The sequence below is a fragment of the Podarcis erhardii genome (genome assembly GCF_964252035.2).
Source record: "Podarcis erhardii genome assembly, chromosome: 1".
Taxonomy (NCBI): domain Eukaryota; kingdom Metazoa; phylum Chordata; class Lepidosauria; order Squamata; family Lacertidae; genus Podarcis; species Podarcis erhardii.
Window position 1 is genome coordinate 134,628,885 of NC_138497.1, and position 19,649 is coordinate 134,648,533.

General features: G+C 45.3%; 1 protein-coding gene across 1 annotated transcript in view; it reads left to right on the forward strand.

Annotated features, from left to right (window-relative positions):
* The window catches only part of COL6A1 (collagen type VI alpha 1 chain), a 48,826-nt gene that overhangs the window by 15,953 nt on the left and 13,224 nt on the right, over positions 1 to 19,649 (forward strand). The window contains exons 9-24 of the mRNA XM_081850354.1: positions 615 to 668; positions 3,018 to 3,062; positions 3,163 to 3,189; positions 4,015 to 4,041; positions 4,152 to 4,196; positions 4,866 to 4,919; positions 5,693 to 5,755; positions 6,464 to 6,526; positions 8,037 to 8,090; positions 8,174 to 8,209; positions 9,448 to 9,510; positions 15,291 to 15,353; positions 17,686 to 17,748; positions 18,344 to 18,406; positions 19,141 to 19,191; positions 19,298 to 19,333. Of these exons, the coding sequence (XP_081706480.1) occupies positions 615 to 668; positions 3,018 to 3,062; positions 3,163 to 3,189; positions 4,015 to 4,041; positions 4,152 to 4,196; positions 4,866 to 4,919; positions 5,693 to 5,755; positions 6,464 to 6,526; positions 8,037 to 8,090; positions 8,174 to 8,209; positions 9,448 to 9,510; positions 15,291 to 15,353; positions 17,686 to 17,748; positions 18,344 to 18,406; positions 19,141 to 19,191; positions 19,298 to 19,333 (807 nt within the window). The remainder of the gene's footprint in view (positions 1 to 614; positions 669 to 3,017; positions 3,063 to 3,162; positions 3,190 to 4,014; positions 4,042 to 4,151; positions 4,197 to 4,865; positions 4,920 to 5,692; positions 5,756 to 6,463; positions 6,527 to 8,036; positions 8,091 to 8,173; positions 8,210 to 9,447; positions 9,511 to 15,290; positions 15,354 to 17,685; positions 17,749 to 18,343; positions 18,407 to 19,140; positions 19,192 to 19,297; positions 19,334 to 19,649) is intronic.

Below are 19,649 nucleotides of genomic sequence, written 5' to 3' on the forward strand. Positions count from 1 at the left end.
CACATGACCCGGAAGCTGTACGCCGGCTCCCTTGGCCAATGAAGCGAGATGAGCGCCACAACCCCAGGGTCGGCCACGACTGGACCTAATGGTCAGGGGTCCCTTTACCTTTACCTATGTTGTGGTGATGTCTATCATTTGTCTAATGTTGTTGTTACGTGTAATTTAGACTTCCTTCTGTGTTGCAAAGGACCAACTGCTTAAAGCTGCCTTTTGAAAATGTCTGCAGTGTGGCAGATTTTTTAAAAAACAAACAGATTTACAAGAACAACGTGGTGGTGGCTTCACCAATTAAAAGGGCTCTTGGAAGGAAACTCATCTCATTCACAAGTCTGAGGATATTCTTGGTTCCCCATACATACTTCCCCCCACCCCATGCATTTGTATAGAATTGTAGAGTTGGAAGGTATCCCAAGGGTCTCCTAGTCCACATAGCTGTCAACTTTGCCCTTTTCTTGCGAGGAATCCTATTCGAAATAAGGGAATTTCCCTTTAAAAAAGGGAAACGTTGACAGCTATGCCTAGTCCAACCTCCTGCAATTCAGGAATCCTAGTCTATGGAACTGAGTGCAAAATCAAAATTGTGTCTCATGTTTACTTCTGTTTTGTTTCAGGGAGAAAGGGGGAAACCTGGCCTTCCTGGTGAAAAAGGAGATGCTGGAGAACCTGTAAGTCGCCGTTATTTGACTGGGAAATAATCAAGTAAAATAAAACTTTGTTTAGGGAAACCTATTGAGAAACCTTCTCTGGGTGCTGTAAAAGCTGATTCATGCTATTTGCACATTTGCTCAGTTGACCACCATAATTTATTTTTTAAATTTTTAAATCTGAAGATCTCAGGGCAATTCACAACATAAAAAATACAAAATAAGAACACAAATTATGAAGCAAGATTATGAAGGGAAGATTTATTTATAAAAATCAAAGCCCCTCATTTGTCATTGCATCTTCTGTAGCAATGCCCCTGCATACCCTTCTGAAGGTCGCTGAATGGAGCCCAGGCAGATAAAAATGCAGATAAAAATACCAAAGACACTTCAAGCGAGAGACTGTACACAAGTGTTTATATGCTAATGTTAGAAGCCTCTGAGCCAAGAAGGGCGACGTAAAGTGCACTGATATATTGCATAAATGAAACCTGGTGGAATGGAGAGAACCAGTGGGACATAGCTATCTCAGTATATAAACTCTACAGGAAGGGCAGAGAAGGATGTGCCAGAGGTGGTGTCGCTCTGTACATCAAAGGGAGCACTAAGCCCAGCAAGCTAGATATCCCAAGAGGGGAAGACTGCTCCACAGAATCATTGTGGGTGGTGATACTGATGGTCCGTGAGTGAAGCAATTTCCCCTGACCCTGGGGGGAGTTTACAAACCTAATTACCCTCTGTCATCTTTCTTTATTCCTTTGCCAATGATCTCCGGTTGCCGTGGGAGCTACTCCATTAAGGCAATTGGATCCGGAAGCCTCAACCCAGAACCTCACCTTGAGTGGGGTCCAGCATGAGACAGCCAGACTTGAGAGCCATTGGTGGATCTTCCCTTCTGCTACTCCTTGGCCCTCATGAGGGTTTCTCTGCCCATTAAGTGAGATTGGCAAGAGGCCTCAACCAGGCTTAGGCTACATTGAGTCACCCCACCCCTATATTTCCAGCCCTTTAACTTACATTTCTTTTTTGCCAGGTGTTGGCCAAGAAGCCAACAGTAACATATTCTACCCTCAGATTTATTTATTTGTTGCCTGCCTTTGGGGATCCACCTCTTTCAAAGCACAACCAAGGCAGGGTTATTCAGTCCTCTTTGGGATACAATTTGCTAACAGGGTGGAGTGTGTGTGTGTGTGTGTGTGTGTGTGTGTGTACTCCTTGTTCCCTCCTCTTAAAAAAACCAAACCAAACCTGGGTACTTTTAGTTTGGGAGGTGGCGAGTTTCTCCCACATCTCCAAAGGGATGGTTACTCATATTGTTTGTTTTTAGTTTGGAAGATCAGGAAACAGCACTTCATTCATTTAAATTTTTTCCTTTGGTTTCATTTTCATGCACTCATTAGGTAGGGGTTTTTTCCTTGGGTTCTCATTCTGATTTCAGTGGGGAGATTGAATGCCTTCCCTGGCTGTCCAGAAAACTAATTGAATTTCCATCAGCCAGTTAACCAGTTAGAGGTTTGGGGACATGATCAGAGCTGCAGACCCACAAGAGCTTCCCCTTCTCATCCACGAAGGGAGAAGCATCCCAGGCAAAGGCGTCTCTTTCACAAAGCTTTTAGAGTTTGCTGACTGCTGGTTTTATAAGCCAGACTGCTGTTGGAATTTTTATTCACTCAGCTGTTTGGACTGTATGTAATGAGTGTTGGTTTTCTTTTAGTTTCCTTTGTAGCTAATCACCTTGTGGATCGAAAGTGGGGTACAAATAGTTTTATGTATTTAAACAGTAAATTAAAAACACTTGGAGTCATGAAGTGAAGACAGGATTCTAAAGGCAGTTTGAATGCCTCCTTTCTATATCCCTGGGCCTTCATTTTCTGAGCAAAGAATGTGTGTTGCAACTTACTTTCACCACAGTTAGGGCTCGTTTACATCCCGCTTCTTCCGTGCCTAGAGATCACGGGGCTGGGTGCCATTCCACTTGCCCCATGCTTTCTAGGGATGAATCCAAGTGGTTTTGCCTTTGCAAAGCTGGTTTCCTTGGGAAAACCCACTCTAGTGCTGAACTGGAGCAAATGTCAATCTGCAAAAACCCAACTGATGTTTGCTTCAAATTCAGCAGCAAAGGTTGGGTTTTCCCAGGCGAAAATGGTGGGATGAACCCTTAGAATGGCTGCTTGTCTTCACCCACAATGACATACATGGAATACATTAAAAGTTATAGAATGTTATTAATGTACAATCTTTCATGTCCTGTCCATTATAATAAAATTGCTTTTGCCTAAAAATCTTCAGATACTAGTGCATATGACAGCAGATGTCTGATTACTTTGTGCAAAGTGGTTTGTGACTTTTCTTACTATTACTTTATTCTAGGGGAAGCAAGGTGACCCAGGACCCATTGGTTACCAAGGCATGAAGGTATACTGTTGGTTAACGGATTGCTTAATTTGACTTTCTATAGTTAAATTTTGTCTCATTTCTTCATTTTCTAATGTGTTTTCCCCCTTGTCCTGTTTAGGGAGAAAAAGGTACCCGAGGTGACAAGGTAAGTGTGCCATTGATTAACAGTGCAACCCTACAGAAGGCAAAGAGTCTGCTCAATAATAATATAAAAAATCCAAAATGGTCCAGCAAGTCCACTCACCCTCATGGTGCCACGGTGTTGCTGGTGTCAAGGACCCGGAGAAGAATCCCAGGATTGGCCTCCTGTCCTGATGGGCGGAGCCAGTGAAAGCCCACGCTGCCTATCAGGAGCCAGATCCTAGCCTGCACCCAAGATTGACGAATGGAGGTGCAGGCTCGGATCCAGGCTGGCCAGGGGGCGGAGCTGATGGAACAGAAGGGCTTCCCTCCCGTCTGTGCCCATGCCATTTAAACAACCCTTACCTGGAGCTCTTACCTATTCAGCTTTTACTAGGACCAAAATATCACAAATATCACAGTATAATGCCCTGGCCATGAGATCCCATTATAAGTAGCACTTTGGGGTTGAATACAAAGGCGTTTGTTTTGCTTTTTGTCAGAACCAAAACAGTTAAATTTTGCTTTTGTTGGTTATAGATATGTCAGTGGTGATGGGTGGGAACTGAAATATTTTGTAAGTTTCCACTTACCCATCTTTTTTTTTTTTAATGAGGGAACAATCTCTCCAGATAGCGAGGGGATTCCTAGACTGTGGTCTGAGGACACATGATAAGGATGCCTTGCTGGATTTAAGCAGGTTTGGATCTGATCAATGCCAGGATGAAAAGCCACCTGGGATACAAATGAAAATAATAATAAATATACATTCCCCCCTGGTTGGTTAAGTGATCACTGAGGCACATTTCAGTAGCTGGTACCACAAACTAAATCTTCTTCTCATCCACAGGGCTCAAGAGGTGCAAAAGGAGCCAAGGTATGTATTGGGGGTTTTTTTTTGGGGGGGGATGGATGCTACTTGGAAAGTTATGCTAGAGACAACAAACATTGTTTTTACATTTTTTGCATTTTTTTTTCTCCTTTCAGGGAGAGAAAGGCAGGCGTGGCATCGATGGTTTAGATGGCAAGAAGGTATGGTTAATATTTTCATGCACAGGGCACAATCTCTGTGTTTTTCCTAACAAAGAAACGTATGTAAGTCAGAGCAAATGTGCATGAAAAGTATTTGCAACAGGGCCTGAAAAGGCTCATTCCAAGAAAATCACCACTAAATGGTAAGAAGAACAGAGATGCAGAAGGAATAGGCAATGTGATGAGCATCCAAGCGCTTAGAGGGGAAATCACCAAATGCTTAAGCTGGAATGCTGGAATGAGCAACTCAGATCTTTTTAGACTGCATTAAAGCTGTGTACACATTACCAACATAAAACATGGCTGGGTTCTTATTTTTCTGGGTTCAGGCAGAAGCTGGTTTGTGGGGAAATGCATCAAAACACAGGATGGATTCAGGGCAGATATGGAGTCAGGTTAATGTCGTGGGCACAACACTTTCCAGACCAGGAGTGGGAGTCCACCGTTTGCAGAGCAGGTGGGGCTGCCTAAGTCTGAAGAACTGTTTGCCATGTATCAAAGCCAGTTGCTTCCATTATTATTATTTTTAGAAAGCTCACTGATTTAGTTTCTTTGGGTAATTTCACTTTCCGTGAATGCTATATAGTAGCCTGTTGCATGCTGCTGATCACAGGAAGAAGCAACAACAATGGCAGGTTATCAATCTGAACAACTTTTCTTTCCTTACAGGGTGAACAAGGATTTCATGGGTTACCAGGATGCAAAGGATCCCCAGGATTTGATGTACGTAGGTTCAACATATTAGATCACCCTAGGTTGGGAGCAGCAGAGATCTGAGTCTGAGCCAGTGTGGTGTAGTGGTTAAGAGCGGTAGTCTCGTAATCTGGGGAACCGGGTTCGCATCTCCGCTCCTCCACATGCAGCTGCTGGGTGACCTTGGGCCAATCACACTTCTCTCACACTTCTTTCACACTTCTCTCAGCCCCACTCACAGAGTGTTTGTTGTGGGGGAGGAAGGGAAAGGAGAATGTTAGCCGCTTTGAGACTCCTTAAAGGGAGTGAAAGGCGGGATATCAAATCCAAACTCTTCTTCTTCTTCTTCAATAGTGGATGCAGGTTTTTAGATAGAGGGACATGTTTTATGTTTTTATCTTATGCCGGTCTACTGCAGCTGAGAGGATGAGTATGTGCACCCTCTACTTTTGCAGTTGCCTTATTGCCTATCTAGCATGTTTTATTTATGTATGGAGGTGCTTTTACCTTATGCTAGTCTATGACCGTAATAAATATTTGGATTGGATTGGATATAGGTGCACTCCTAGAGTCAGTGTGAGCAGCAGAATCTCTCAAGTGGAGGAGAAAGTGCAACATGGGAAATTTTGAAATGCAGTGCTGGGAGATTGAGGGAGGCTGTGGCAGGACACATACCTGAGGGGGACAGTTAGATCCCAGAGAAAAATCAGCCCCTACCCTTGATGAGGATCATGGCAATATGTTAACATATGTGATTTATCTTTGTTTCCCACATACACTGATTGCAACTTGGTTTCAAACAGGGCTTACAAGGACCTCCTGGGCCAAAAGGGGATCTAGGTCCTTATGGACCCAAAGGAAGAAAGGTGAATAATAATCTGTTTTCTTTGCTATGGCTTGGAGCAGTATAGCTATCTATTTAGGTCAGGGAACAGTTCTATGCTGAAAGTCAGGTAGTCAGGTGGAAATTGAACATGAACATTTCACCACACTTGCAGAACAACGCTTGGGGAAGAGGCCTAGTGAGTTGCACTGTTCCTGGATGTTGTTTTGCTAGGGCGACTTTGCCTAAAATGATCATGCACCCTTTATCTGCTTTTTATGTGTGTGCAAAAGAAGTGTGATCAACATCATGGTGTTGAAAAACAATCTTATTGCAGCAAAATTTATGTTGTATTGAGGCTTCAAGTTTTCCTAGCAACACCTTTTCAAGAATGCACTGGGGGAAAGTTCTGGGGCAAAACAAAAATGCTCAGACACGGGGCTTTTAAGCAGGGTAAGTGTGGATAAGCCCAGAATCTAGGTTTCCCAGAATACTTGTGAACAGGACTAGGAGGAAATTCTCCCATCACCAGCTGATTACTGAACATTGGTTCCTTCCAGTTTGGGGTCTACTGTGGTTCCTCTGAAAGTTCTTGAACTCTTGATCAAGGCTGGTGCCTGCACTCTGGGGCAGATCAAAATTATGCACATGCTTACAGATTATAATTTAAAAACTGGACTGTTGAATTTAAAATAGTGAGTCATATTTAGTTTCACAATTCTGTTTTGTGTCTGGGTTTATTTCCTTCAAGGGAGAGCCTGGGCTTAGTGGAAGACCGGGCAGGACAGGAAACTCTGGAAGTCCTGGAGATAAGGTAAGGTTGAAGACATGGCCTGTAGACGATCACTCGGTTCTTTTCCATACTGCAATGATGTCCTCAATGTCTCTGTTACCTACACACTCTCTTTGCAAGGAGTCAGTTAAGGTGAAAAGGAGCTTGGTGTTCACCATGCTTAGTTTTCCCCACAAGTTCATGAAAGAAGAGCCATCTGGCAGTGAAACAACAATCCCTTTGCATTTGAGAAGATCTGTCTTTCTACCCAGCTCTGATATGTGTTCTAAACGTCTGTGGAGTTAGCGCTGGGGTCAGGTACCTGCTGAGACCCATGGCTCAGCTCAAGTATATTTCTGCCTGGGGCCCATTGGCTTCTGCTGTTCCCTGTTGTTGCCCAAAGGTGACGGTGGGCCAGAGAGCAAGCAGGGGTAATGAGAAAGGGGAAAAGTTGCCTCGCTCTTCTCCCTCCCTCTGAGATATTATGAAGATTGGGACCCTGGGCCCGAAAATGGTGGGCTGCGCGAGCAGCGAAGGCTGGGAGGGAGAGCAGCATTGACATCTGCTGCCTGCCCACTCAGTTACTTGCAGAGGCCCAGAGAGAAAAGGGGCAAGGGCCATCTTGCCTGAAAACCTTTAATTTGGCTTAAGTCGCCTTACTGGCCAAAGTGGGGGCCCAGAGAGAGAGGATGAATTGTTCTCTCTAGAGGAGGCTATGCTTTTATCTTCATATCTCCCGGTATGCCCCACGGAGAGCCTCAAGGTCCATAAATAGCAACACCCTAGTGGTCCCGGGCCCTAAGGAAGTTAGATTAGCTTCAACCAGAGGCAGGGCCTTTTCAACACTGGCCCCGGCCTGGTGGAACGCTCTGCCTCATGAGACCAGGGCCCTGCAGGATCTGATTTCTTTCCACAGGGCCTGTAAGACAGAGTTGTTCCGCCTGGCCTTTGGCTTGGAATCAACTTGATTCCCTCCCCCTCTTTCTTTCTTTTTTCTTTTCCTTTCTCCTCCTGCGATGAGGTTTCAATATTTTAATGTTGTATTTTAATTTCGTTTTTAAGTTGTATTCATTCAATTTGTTTTTATTATTGCTTGTTAGCCGCCCTGAGCCCGGCCTTGGCTGGGGAGGGCGGGGTATAAATTATTATTATTATTATTATTATTATTATTATTATTATTATTATTATTATAACAAAATTCAGTAACAGCCATTTTCCTTCAAGCTTTGGCTTCCAACCTGCTTTCATTTTCCATATGATTCATCCATTTGAAGAAACACCTGAAAGAACAAGACTGTGGAAGATTAGCAACTAAATAAAAGATACCCTCCCAATGCACCACTTTTTCAAATTTTGTCTGTGTAAGCGAATATGTCAATTTTAAATGACAACCCCAAAGAAGACCATCTTGTTTTGGCAGATATATCCATTTCTGTTCTTGAGATCAACTCTTGTCATGTGGCGCACAGCTGGTGCCTGAGCTCCCAGTCACTTATTTTGGAATCCTTTCATTTTAATGTGCTTATTTCTTGTCTCGCATGTGTTTGTTTAGGGACCGCCTGGAGAGTCCGGAGCGCCTGGAGAGAAAGGAGAAATGGGAGATGAGGTAGACATGTAAAAATTCTCCATTGTCTAAATGACCAGATTGCTACACAGATTGATTTCAACATTTCTTTCCTATTCCTATAGGGAAACCCTGGCCCAGATGGCCCCACGGGAGACAGGGTAAGGCTACTGTTTTCATTACAGGGGAAGTATGCCTGTTGGCTAGAGTAACCAACAATATGAGGACTCGAGGCACCGATTTTGAGTAATCCTCTGAAAACCCAACATAGCAGTAGTTGAGACATGGAGAGCTGATTAAAAGCCATGGGGATGACCTGTGAAGTGCTGCAACAAAGAACCTTCTTCAACTCCTGGCTCCAACCTTGTCATTGGAGGTTCTGGTGGCCTCAGTGGCTGGGAGTGCTTGTTTCCTACTCTGGTAGGTTTGCCAGCTGCAGTCCTTTTGGGTCAGGGATTACTTGACCACAGCACTCTGTGCTCTGGCAACGTCCAGACTGAACTATTGGAATATGCTCTGCACAGGGCTGCCCTTGAAGTTGCCACAAAGGCTTCAGCTGGTCCAAAATGCAGCAGAGACACTATTGGCTGGGGTTCCATTCAGAACTCACATAATCCCCATTCTAAAACAGCTGCATTGGCTGCCAGTTTGTTTCTGGGCCCAGTTCAAGGTGTTGACATGAGTGTTAAAGCCCTCAGTGACCACCTTAGAGATTCTTTCAGGAGTTAAGGGACAGTCTTTGTAGTTTCTTATAGGTTTGGGGGTGGCAGAATGAGAGAAGGCATTTTCTGTAGCAGCACCTAAGCTGTGGAATTTCCTCCTCTCAAAGGTGAGTGTTGCATAGTTTTTGTCATGTCCTGAAGACGCACCTCTTTGACACCTGAGATACAACAGCAACAACAACAATGGCAAAACAATAATAAAGCAGAGGAAGCCCATTTTAAAAGCCTGATGGAATAAAAGAAAGCTTTGGCCTGCCACCAGAATGGTCAACACAATGCACTCCCAGGGTAAAAGTGTGCCGTCAGGGAAACCACATACAAGGTGCCACAACCAAGAATGCCTTCTTCCCTGTTGCTCTGGGCTGCCTGAGGAATCGAGCATTGCCATCATTATTATCCTTTTATGAGGTTGATATATCCCTTAAGTCACAGCTGTCCCAGGAGATCTCCCCCTGACCCCAACATGTTCTCAACTACCTTCTCAGTGGGCTTTTGAGGACAAGCTCTTATACTGCCTTCCCCACTCAGTTCTGCCAGATGAGAGAAAACCACAACACAGTCGCATTGTCGTGTAGCCATCAGATAACAAAGCTGACTGCTATAGCTGTCAGTCAAATTCATAGCTGAATCTAGTACGCTACAATTTCCTCATCTCTGACATGTTCTTTATCACACAGGGTGCAAATGGAGAAAGAGGGCCGCTAGGGAACCCTGGTACCCGTGGACCAAGAGGAGAAAAGGTAAACAAGCAAATCCCGAAATAATATTTCAGTAGAGCTTGTTGTCTTTCCTCTCACTGCCTTATTCAATCTCAAGCAAGCATGGAAGCTGTCCAAGCTGTGCCAGGCAGAGAGGTCTGCTATATGCTAGCTGGATTTGTTTTTGTCCTTAAATGGGGCCACTCGAAGTTCTGCGGCAGTCCCTGGCATTTTACCCTTCCCATGTGCAATGTCACAACGATCATGTGCCCTGTTCCTGCCTTATGGCCTGAAGCAAGTGCAGACAGCTTTAGCAGCCCTCAATTGCCAGTTCGTAAGCTCTGGTCTCCAGCACTGACCTACCGCCTTCCCTCTCCTCCTGCCAGGGCTGCATCAGAGCAAGGTATGAAAAATGTGCATTTGTTCAGTGCAGGACTTCCTCAAGGGGCCTTGCATCCCTTCCAAGACTGTGCTTCCTACCATACGTGTCTTGCCCAAATAGCCGTAAAACAGCAGGTGGGGTCGAGAAGGGGGAGGGAGCCACTGGCCCGTGGCTGCAGCGTGGCCCTCCAGGTCTCTCCATTTGGCTGCAAGGCCTTTTTCAGGAAAGCACACCTTCCTGCCCCACGGCTGGCATCACACATGACGTCAGGTGTGGGGCAGGTAAAGGCAGGGCTCCACAGGAACAACCCAGAGCTTACAGCTTCTGTGCTCTGCTCATCCATCAGCCAACAAGCAGTAGTCTGTCTAGTAGAAGAAAGGCACAAATATATCTTTCGAGGCGGCAAATGTAGTTGTCATTTGTGATATTCACAAGTTGCAGGAGGCATGAAGATGGCTACATAATGTAAAGATTCAAGCAAACCTTGTATGAGGTGTGGAATAAAGTGCAAAGCTGTAGAATGGTTTGGGTCAAACATTGCTGAAGTGCTTGAACATCTAAAAAAAGCCTTTTCCTTTTGCTTCCTAAATTACCAATTTCTATTAAAACCTGTTTATGTACTGAATTTCTTACAGCTATGTTGGCTTGGAGGATCTGCATGACTCAGTGGGGAGTTCGTGGGTCGCATTCATATATTGGTGCTAAGCAAACCAAGAACAGTGCAGTTGTAGAGGGGAGGGGAGAATGTTTCTTTTCAGGGAGAGGGTTCAGCTCCTCCATATGAACTGGGCGTAAGTAGGAAAATATTTTATATGTCTGTCCCAAGCTGAATCACCCAACAGGCACATGAGCTGGACAACTTGTAGAGTTTATCTATCCAAAACCAACATGGGCAGTGGCGCAACTTCTGCCAGGGAGAACGGAAAACTGTTCTGATGCCACTGGGAAAAATTAGTGCTGTTAAATAAAAAAAAACTTCAGTAAGCATCGTGCATTTAAATCATAGGTTCCCCTTCATTTCATCTGCTCAAGACCTCCCAGGGGGCGGGGCGGGGAGACACCTTGCATTCTACCATATAAGCCTCAGGCATTGTCTTTTTCTCTTCCAGCTCACTTGGTCAGTCTGTAAGGTGTCTTTTGAAAACCTTATGGTGAAAATACATCTCTGTAACATTCAACTAACCCCATGGTCAACATTTTGAGCCTAAGCTCCTATTACATCAGTTCATCTGGCCCAATGTCAGCCAGAGCATGCTCTGTGTCCGAGCATGGGGTTGTTGTGGGGGTTTTTTTGGGGGGTTGCCCTGGGCTTTCCCACTGAAAATCCATTCTTTAAAGCTGAATCAGATCAAACATCAATTCAGGTTTTGCGCAGATTGGCGCTTGTTCCAATTGAGCTTTAAAGAGGGTTTTCATCGGAAAAGCTCTGGAACAAAACAAAAAAAAGGATGTGTATGCTCCAACACAGAGCTTTAAATCATGGACCATGCCTGGGAAGAGTGGAGGAGAGGTAAGTGAGGCTAAGCCCTTAGACGTCCTCCCAAGTAAAGGCTATAGAACGGCAGCCTTAAAGGCCCACCTCCTTTCCTCTGTTAGGGTTGTGCGGTGCAAGAGCTTGTCTTGGACTCTGCCCATTGTGCATGCTTTCGTTTGAGTCGTGTGTCACTGTGTGTCTGGTGTGAAGAAACCTCCTGTCCTAACTGCAAACAGTTTGCTCTCTGCTGTCATGCATAGTGGAAATGGAGCCCGTACAAACACACAAACCCATAAATCAGCTTGATGTGCTGGGCAGGCACAGCAGGAGGAAAGTTCAAGTCTCATCTAAATTTCAGTTTCCTGTTTACATCTCATGTTTTCACAAACAGCAGTTCAACTGTACTTTGTGAACCAGATGTGGATAGATGTGCCAGCAGAGTGCCTTAAATTAGGGCTCTTTGAAAGGGAGGAAAGAGGGGAGCTCCCAAGGTTTAGGCGTTTTCACAAATGCTGATCTTCAGAATTCATTTGAGCCTCTTCCACAGACAGCAAGCGTTCAACAGCCACTCCTCTGCTTACCCCAGCTTCTCTAATTCCATATAAAATGTTGGACAAGTTGCTCATTTCTGTTTGCCAGGCTTTCTCTCTGAAGGGCTGTCCTGAGGCATCAGCATTAAAGTGCTCTGAGCTTAACCCAACCATTATGACTTCTTGCAGGTGTGGAATATGGTGCTCTAGACACTCTATTTCCAAGCAGATTGACAGGAATGTAGTTTTTCATTGTCATTAGATGCTTACTGTGTTGATTCAGTTACCTAAGAATGGGTGTGGGCCTTGAGCCAGATTCATTAGCACAATGAAAAAGAGCACCTGTGCCCCCTCCAGCAGCTCTGTGGGGCAAAAACCAGGAAAGTCAAATACCCATCATACAGGTGTCATCACACACACATGTAAACATTTAAGTATAGTTGCTACATCAGGTTTGGAGCTATAATCTGCAGGCAAAAGACCCAGGATGGGGCAGCAATACTGCTGAAGTGTTGCTTGTTTGTTTATAGATCTAAATAAACAATATAAAATAATTGATTCAGCATCACATTACAAAATACAGTTGTTTCTTGCTTGTAATGCACAGTTAACATGCCTTCCCTCAAGGTTGCACATCTGTTGTAGGCATATCACATATTTCAAGTACTCACACAACAGCATATTTTCCATAGGAAAAATGTGGTTCTTCTGTAGTACTAGAGCTGGAATTAGGGTAGTAGTCATTCTTAGAAGGCAAGGCTGCTCCCATCCTGGAGGGAAGCAGAACAGAACTTGGTCCCTCCTGCCATTTTGTATTTTGTGCCTCTCTAGAAGCCTCTTCAGATCAGTCCAGTCTGGTACCTCTCCCCTGCCTGCCTGCCTGCCTGCCTGCCCTCTCCTCTCTGCCTGTCAGAGGAAGGGGAAAAAGGTTCTTTCTCAGAGTGAGGCATTCTCGGTGAGGTGGTCTAGGCAAGGGCCTGCCAGTCTCTTTTGTTAATTCCTTAAGTTTAGAGAATGCCTAGCCATCCTGGAAAAGCAGCCATGATACAGGAACTCTCCCACGGTGGCTTTCTGTGAGGAAAGACTCCACTTCCCTTCCTCAGAGTGAGGCGCTGCCGTGTTACCAACAGCAAAAGCAATAAAAATAAGAGAAGCAGGAGAAGGGGCAGCAGTGGGAGGGGCAGTTGTTTTCTTACCTTCAAGTGGCACCAGATCTGACACTATCCCTGAGAGGTAGCTCAGACTGAGGGAGAAGGTCTGGCCCAAGGCCACCCAGTGAGCTTTGAGACTGGGCTGAAATTGGGCCTGGGTTTCTCTAGTGCTGCCCTTAACTATTGCAAAACGTTGAAAATATACTCTTATGGATGTGATAGGGCAAGGGCAAAAAGCAACCAAATGTTTAGGTGTTATCTTGTGTTTGTGCAGAGAAATGTACATTCTGAACTGGTACTTCTGTCAGGGTCACTTATTTCTCCTTTTAAGACCAAGAACCGGATTCTGTGAGAGCAGCTTCTCCAGCTTTGCAGAGAACTGGCTGCTGATCTCTCTGGCTCCCAATGCACAAGGCAGAAGCTGCGGCATTTCCTGATTTTTCAGTGCAGCCCAATACTCTGCTCATGTCAAGGTTTGGCACCACTGAGAAGGAAGAGGGACTGCCGTGTGCTTTTGGGGATGGGCCGCTGCTCTAATGTATTCATTTCGGCAAACAAAGAAAAAACTGTCCTCTAAAGGTACCCGGAGGAGTCTGGCCCTCCATTGCAGGGGCCATCAGAAGTGGAGGACTCAGCCCCAGGCACACAGCCTCTGCTCATTATGGGTGTTGGAATCTGTAGCCCCACTCCTGCTCCATTGCCATATACACTACAGTGCTGCTTTCCTCTTGGAAAGTGGGCTGGCAAGTGACTTTCTCTCCACGAGTGATTTCTCAGCTGTGGGGCTGCAAGAAGCCATCCTGCTTCCCATCAGGACCCCAAGTTCTTTTAATTAATACAAATCAGCTCAGCAAGGCCACCAGGGAGCTGTTGGTAAATGCCTGTTGCCAGTCAGTTTCCACGTATGCCACTATCCTGGCTTCTTGCCCTTCTCTTGTGTAACAATCCCATAGGTATTTGCACAACAATATCTTGGCAGCCTGCAGAAAGTAAGCGCTGCACAGAGAGAATTTGAAATGTGGGATGAATTGTCCAGACCATTTTTTAAGCAAGAGTGTAGCCTTGGTTGGGCTATGAGTAGAGTCATTCATAGTGAACTTCTGCTGATAAAGGACTGAGAAGAGGAGGGCCAAAGTGGATGGGATTTTGGCTGTAGGCAAAGGGCCAGCCTGATCCATGGATGCCCTGCCATGTGCAAACCCTTCCCACGCAAGCGGACACGGGACTCATCCACACTGCCGCTTGTCTCAGGCTTTCTAGGCATGGGCCCAAGCAGTTTTCCTTGTGCCCCACTGCTCCCCCTGGGAAAACCCTCTGTTTACTGCTGAATTGGAAGAAACTTCAGTCCGCAAAAAACCTGATTAATGTTTGTTCTGATTCAGCAGCAAACAGAGGGTTTTCCCGGGGGGAGCAGTGGGGCAAATGGAAGTGTGCATGAGCCCCCATTTGCATGCAGAATTTGCACACCTGCTCAGTTGCTGCTGTGCTGACTCAGCGTTCAAACAGACCAGTCACTCATATGGCTCACGTGGAATACTTACATGGGCAAGTCATTTATCCTCCTTGATTTATCCTCATGTTTCTTTTGGCCCATTTGAAACTACTGGACTTACTTCTCAGGAATCATGTTTAAATCTTGAGTTTTCAGGTCTTCTGGAAACCATTCTCTTGGATTATGGTAATGACGATCCCATATTCATGTCAAAACTCAAATGGCTGATGTGAACGTGAGCAAGCTGTGAACAAAACCATTCTATCTGTTGCTGCTCCACATGTCACAAACTCCTCTGGAGCACAACACCCCCCGAAAAGAGGGGGGAAACCTGTCATTTTAAAAAAAGTGTTACTGCTCTATGTGTCCAGCACTATGATGCCAAGAGTTTATTTTTGTCATCCTACAACCCCTCTCCAAATGTGTCCATTTTGTTGAAAAAAGTTTTAGCATTAAAAAAGTATTTTACTGAGCACTCCTGCACGTCCCCTGCTGTGATGCCAAAGGGTTTTTGTGACTCACATGTGTCCTTTTTAAAAAATTAGACTTCAGTCCTACCTTCTTAGATGGCTGTCATTCACTGTGGTCAATGTGGGCTAACCAGGTTAGTCATCGCTGCTCTAGAGATTTTCTGCTTGATATGGGTTGGTCTCGTCTCTGCTGATTACAGGGGAAATCCAGCACAATTAGATATGGAGAAGACCACCTTATTCCTGTAACTGTCGTGTTTGCTTGCTCTTCCATTCTGCAAAGTATTTTTGTTGATGCCTTTTCAATTTCTTCTTGTTTTTAGGGTGACCCAGGGCCACAGGGTGACCAAGGACGAGAAGGACCTTTTGGACCGCCTGGAGAGCCAGTAAGCCATTGTCCACCCAATAGATAGTCCATATCTGTTGTATGGGCAGAGGCAAAAGGCAAGCTAATGCATGCGAGGGAACCAGAGATCAGCTCAGGAACCCAGCCAGGTCTACAGCAGCTAGAGATAGCTCTTAGACTCTTCTCCACACCCCTTGTCTGGTCTGCATGTTACCTCTGACCCACAGTGAAAGCTGGAAATTGCCATGTGTTGGTTGAGAAAATTTCAACAAAACGAATTTTTGGCAGGCAACAATGTAATGAAGTAACAGTGCTAAAATTAATGAAAATAGACCAATAAGCGTCAAGCGTCAAGAAAAATCAGGCAAGGGATGGGGAACTTGTAGCTCTCCAGAAGTTGCTGGAGGTGAACAAAGGGAGGGCCACAGTTTCCCAGTCCTTGAAATAAGACTTGGTCCTTTCACTTTGGGCTCTTTAGCACTCAAGCGGCAAAAACAACAATTCTGGTTTCCCCCGGATTGCCATTTCTTCCAATCTGTTGCTAAAGAGCGGGTTCTCCCTTGGAAAAGGAGTGGGGCAAAGGGAAAACTACTTGGACCCGTGCCTAGAAAGTGTGGATCTTGTGGAAAACCACTCAGATGTGTGATTTCAAGGCACAGGAGAAGCAGAAGTGTGGAAGAACCCTTTGTGAATGAGAAAACCTTGGCTGCATCCTGAATATCTTGAAACTCATAGTATAGGGTTGTGCAGATGCTATTAATGACACAACCAGTTTGGTCTTAATGATGTTTTATTACATTTTCATTTTTTTACCCTTCCTAGTTGCCCACGTGTACCCCAGGGGGTAGCGTATCCTTCCTCAGGTTCCAGGAATTTTTGTCCTGTTTTTCGATAAAGGATTCTTTGCTCTGGTCTGTTTGCCAAAATGCATCTCATCCAGTCTGTTGTGAAGTACCAGCAATAGTATTGAGTGTAGTTGAAATTAAATGCAGGTGTTCTCTGTCAGAAGGAATAATTAAAAACAGCCTGCTTAGAAGAAAAGCTGGCATAAGTCCCACCCTGGAGATGAGAGCCTTCCCCAAATCTGTTGGCCCACACTGGTTGGTGCAGGAGCTGTCCGCTTGCACTGTGCAGCACAGAAAGCAGCTCAGAAGTTGGTGTTGATGCATTCTTCAAAATGGGGGAGGGCAGCTGCACAGCTACCCAAGGGATGTTATGCCACAATTATTTGATCTGACCATAGTAAGATATGTACATTTTAAGATGTTTAAGATACATACATGGACAGTGTGATGTAGGCACTTGAATTTGTGACTAAAAGGACAAATAATTCATCATTTGAACTGACGTGAACATCATAAAAATCTGAAGCCTGCCTTTTAGGAAAGAAGGAGGACTGGCTACAAGTTTTGGGGAAATGCAGAGGCTGTGGAATAGACCGACTGATTCTGTCTTGTTCCCTCCTCTTTCCTGGCAAAACCAGAGTGGAGGCTGGACAGGGTAACCTTTGAGGTCTTCCAGCCCTACAATTCCATGATCCTACTAGCGCTTTGCTTTTGTGAAGTTACAGTGAATTTCTGGTTCTTCAGTCTACAGCACAGGAATGTTGACACTGCTTAATTCCAGCCCCCACCTCCAAATAAAAAATGGTCCTTATTCCCTTCCAGGGCACATTTGTTAACAATATGTACCCTTCGCTCATTTTCCCCTCCCCAAGACAGATGTTGCCTTTCATTTAGTTCCTATGACAGCTTTGGCCGTTCTTTTCGAGGGGGAGAGAAAAGTCAAATTCTTACACCTTCTGCCAGGAAATGCTGTCTCATGCTGTCCATGCCCTCTAACCCCATTCTATGACACAAAGAAATTGGACTGTGTGACATTTTCCAGTTGCTTCATATTAGTTATTCTTGTGCACGTTGATCTAGAAAATGGTTCAGCATTACTGCCCTGGGCTCCTTTGGGAAGAAGGTGGAATATAAAGTGAGTGAGTGAGTGAGTGAGTGAGTGAGTGAACAAACAAACAAACAAACAAACAAACAAACAAACAAATACATTCAGGTTACACAGGTCAGCCTGTGAATAAAGCATCAGTAGCCCAAGCCATGGCTACTCAGAAGTGTGTCCAGTTGGATTTGCTCTCTTATATTGCATCTGAGTGCAACTCGGAACTGCTAGATCTAGATTGGCCCGTCAAGTCATTCACATTTCAGTTCTGCCAATCCATCATGAAATCATATAGCCGATATGCCAAAGGGATTCACCAGGAGGTCATTGAGGGAGTTTGGAGCTGAGGCTTTTGCTCTTTGCACAACTTTATGCTGACCACATATTTTGAAGGGTGAAGCCATTGAGATGTCTTCCCATTTTTCTAGGGTGAAGCAGGCCCAGCTGGTCCTAAAGGGTACAGAGGAGATGAAGGCCCTTCTGGACCAGAGGTTAGTATATTCTAATGTCCATGATTAGGGGAACTATTCCTTGCCTCAAGAGCTTAAAATGCCACACACTTCATAGACAGCAATGTTGCAGAATGCTGTGCTGCAGACGTCTCCTGGGGCTCAGAGAGCATTGTGTGTTTTCATGACATACAGAGTTATACATCAAAGGCTACTTAGAAGACATGGAATCTAGTACGGCTTCTGCCCCTGCTTGCTCCTCTGGGCAACCCCTACTTACACCCCTGGCCAACCCCCTCCCAGCCCCAATAGTTAGGACTTCAAAGTGAACCACTCCGAAGGGCTTTCAAAGGGCTTTCAAACTGCCCTTTGTAAATATCCTTTTCAATGGAAATTTGATCAGTTAAAAAAAAAAATGTTGCCACTTGTAGTATCTCAGCATCTCATTTGCAAATACAGCCCTATCTGGAAAGCCCATAGAGTCCTATAGAACGTTAAAGGCAAACTATGTATTTATTTAGTATTTAAGGCACCAGAGGATGATTCAGATTTAAAGCACCAGAGGATGATGTTTGTGACTCAACAAGTGCTGTCTGTATAGCAATGACTTAGATGCTTTCCCCTATGTGCTTTATAGGGTCCTAAAGGACTGCCTGGCCCACCTGGATTACCTGGAGAAACTGGCTTGATGGGTGACAGGGTGAGTGTCCTAAAGATAGCGTGCAAAACGTGAGAGGAGACCACCGAGCTGGACCAGGAGGACTCTGCGCAGTCCTCTTCCTCCCAGCTCCTTGGGAAGCAACTTCACCAGACCTGAGAAGCAAATGGTGGCCGGGGGGGGGGGAGGGGAACAGAGCATACCAGGTACTCACTGGAGTGTCTGAGGAGAAGATGGGGGGAGGGGAGGAGAAATCCATCCCTGTCTGAGAGCGGCTGCTGTGCTTCGCTTACTTCTCCCTCAGGCTCCCTCCATGTCCCTTTCACTCCCTCGCCCACCTGCCGGATGCAGCGCTGCTGAGGAGAAAAAGGGAAGCAGGGCTTCCCCAGCCCCGTTCTCATTGCTGCCTCACTCGTGAACCTGCAAGAAACCAGGGCTGCTGTGTCCAGTCACCAGTCACGGGCTCCAGAACAACCGTCAGCCCCACCTCTTTCCTCTTGGGTTCCCCCCCCCACCCACACACACCTCTGTTTCTCTTGCCAGCCACCCTCCCTTCATCCCGCTCTTTCTAGCCATGCCCACAATGGCGTTCAGGTGGGATCCGGCATCCTTTTTTCTAGGGGGAAAAAGCACTGCCTGTAACATAAAGTTCTCTGGTGGCTAACAATGAGTTGATCCCATGGAGCCTGCCAGCTTAAGGACTGCCAGACTAAGGACATACAAGGTTCATAAACTAAACTTTGACGTCTCCTCTTGGTTTTGGAACTTCCTCTTAGGGAGATGATGGCCGAGCAGGAAATGGCACAGATGGTTTCCCCGGTTTCCCGGTGAGTTTCACTCCAGAAGGCCAAAGTTTAAGAAAGAATTCAGACAAAGCTTATTACCACTTGCATTCTTTTTTGTTTAACTTCCTATTTTCCTTCTCTTCCTAAGGGATATCCTGGCAACAGGGGTGATCCTGGGGCTAATGTAAGTCTCAGTCTCTCCTTTCTTTACTCTTGGTACTCAGGCATGCCATATCTCCTCCCCAGTCCCTGCACACACAGGTTGAAAGTATCAAGCATTGAAATCATATGCTGGTATATTTGTAAATATACAGTACAGTAATATACAGAACAGTAACGTGGAACAGCTTTAGAGCTGATACTTGTAGTTTTTTGAAAAGATAAACAAGACCTTTGGGAGATTTTCAGGTAACACCATTATTTGGAGAGAAAAGTGTGATGGTGAATTATTGTACTAGTCTGTTGGTAAAAGCAACTTAACTGGAAAGCAGGATGCAAGC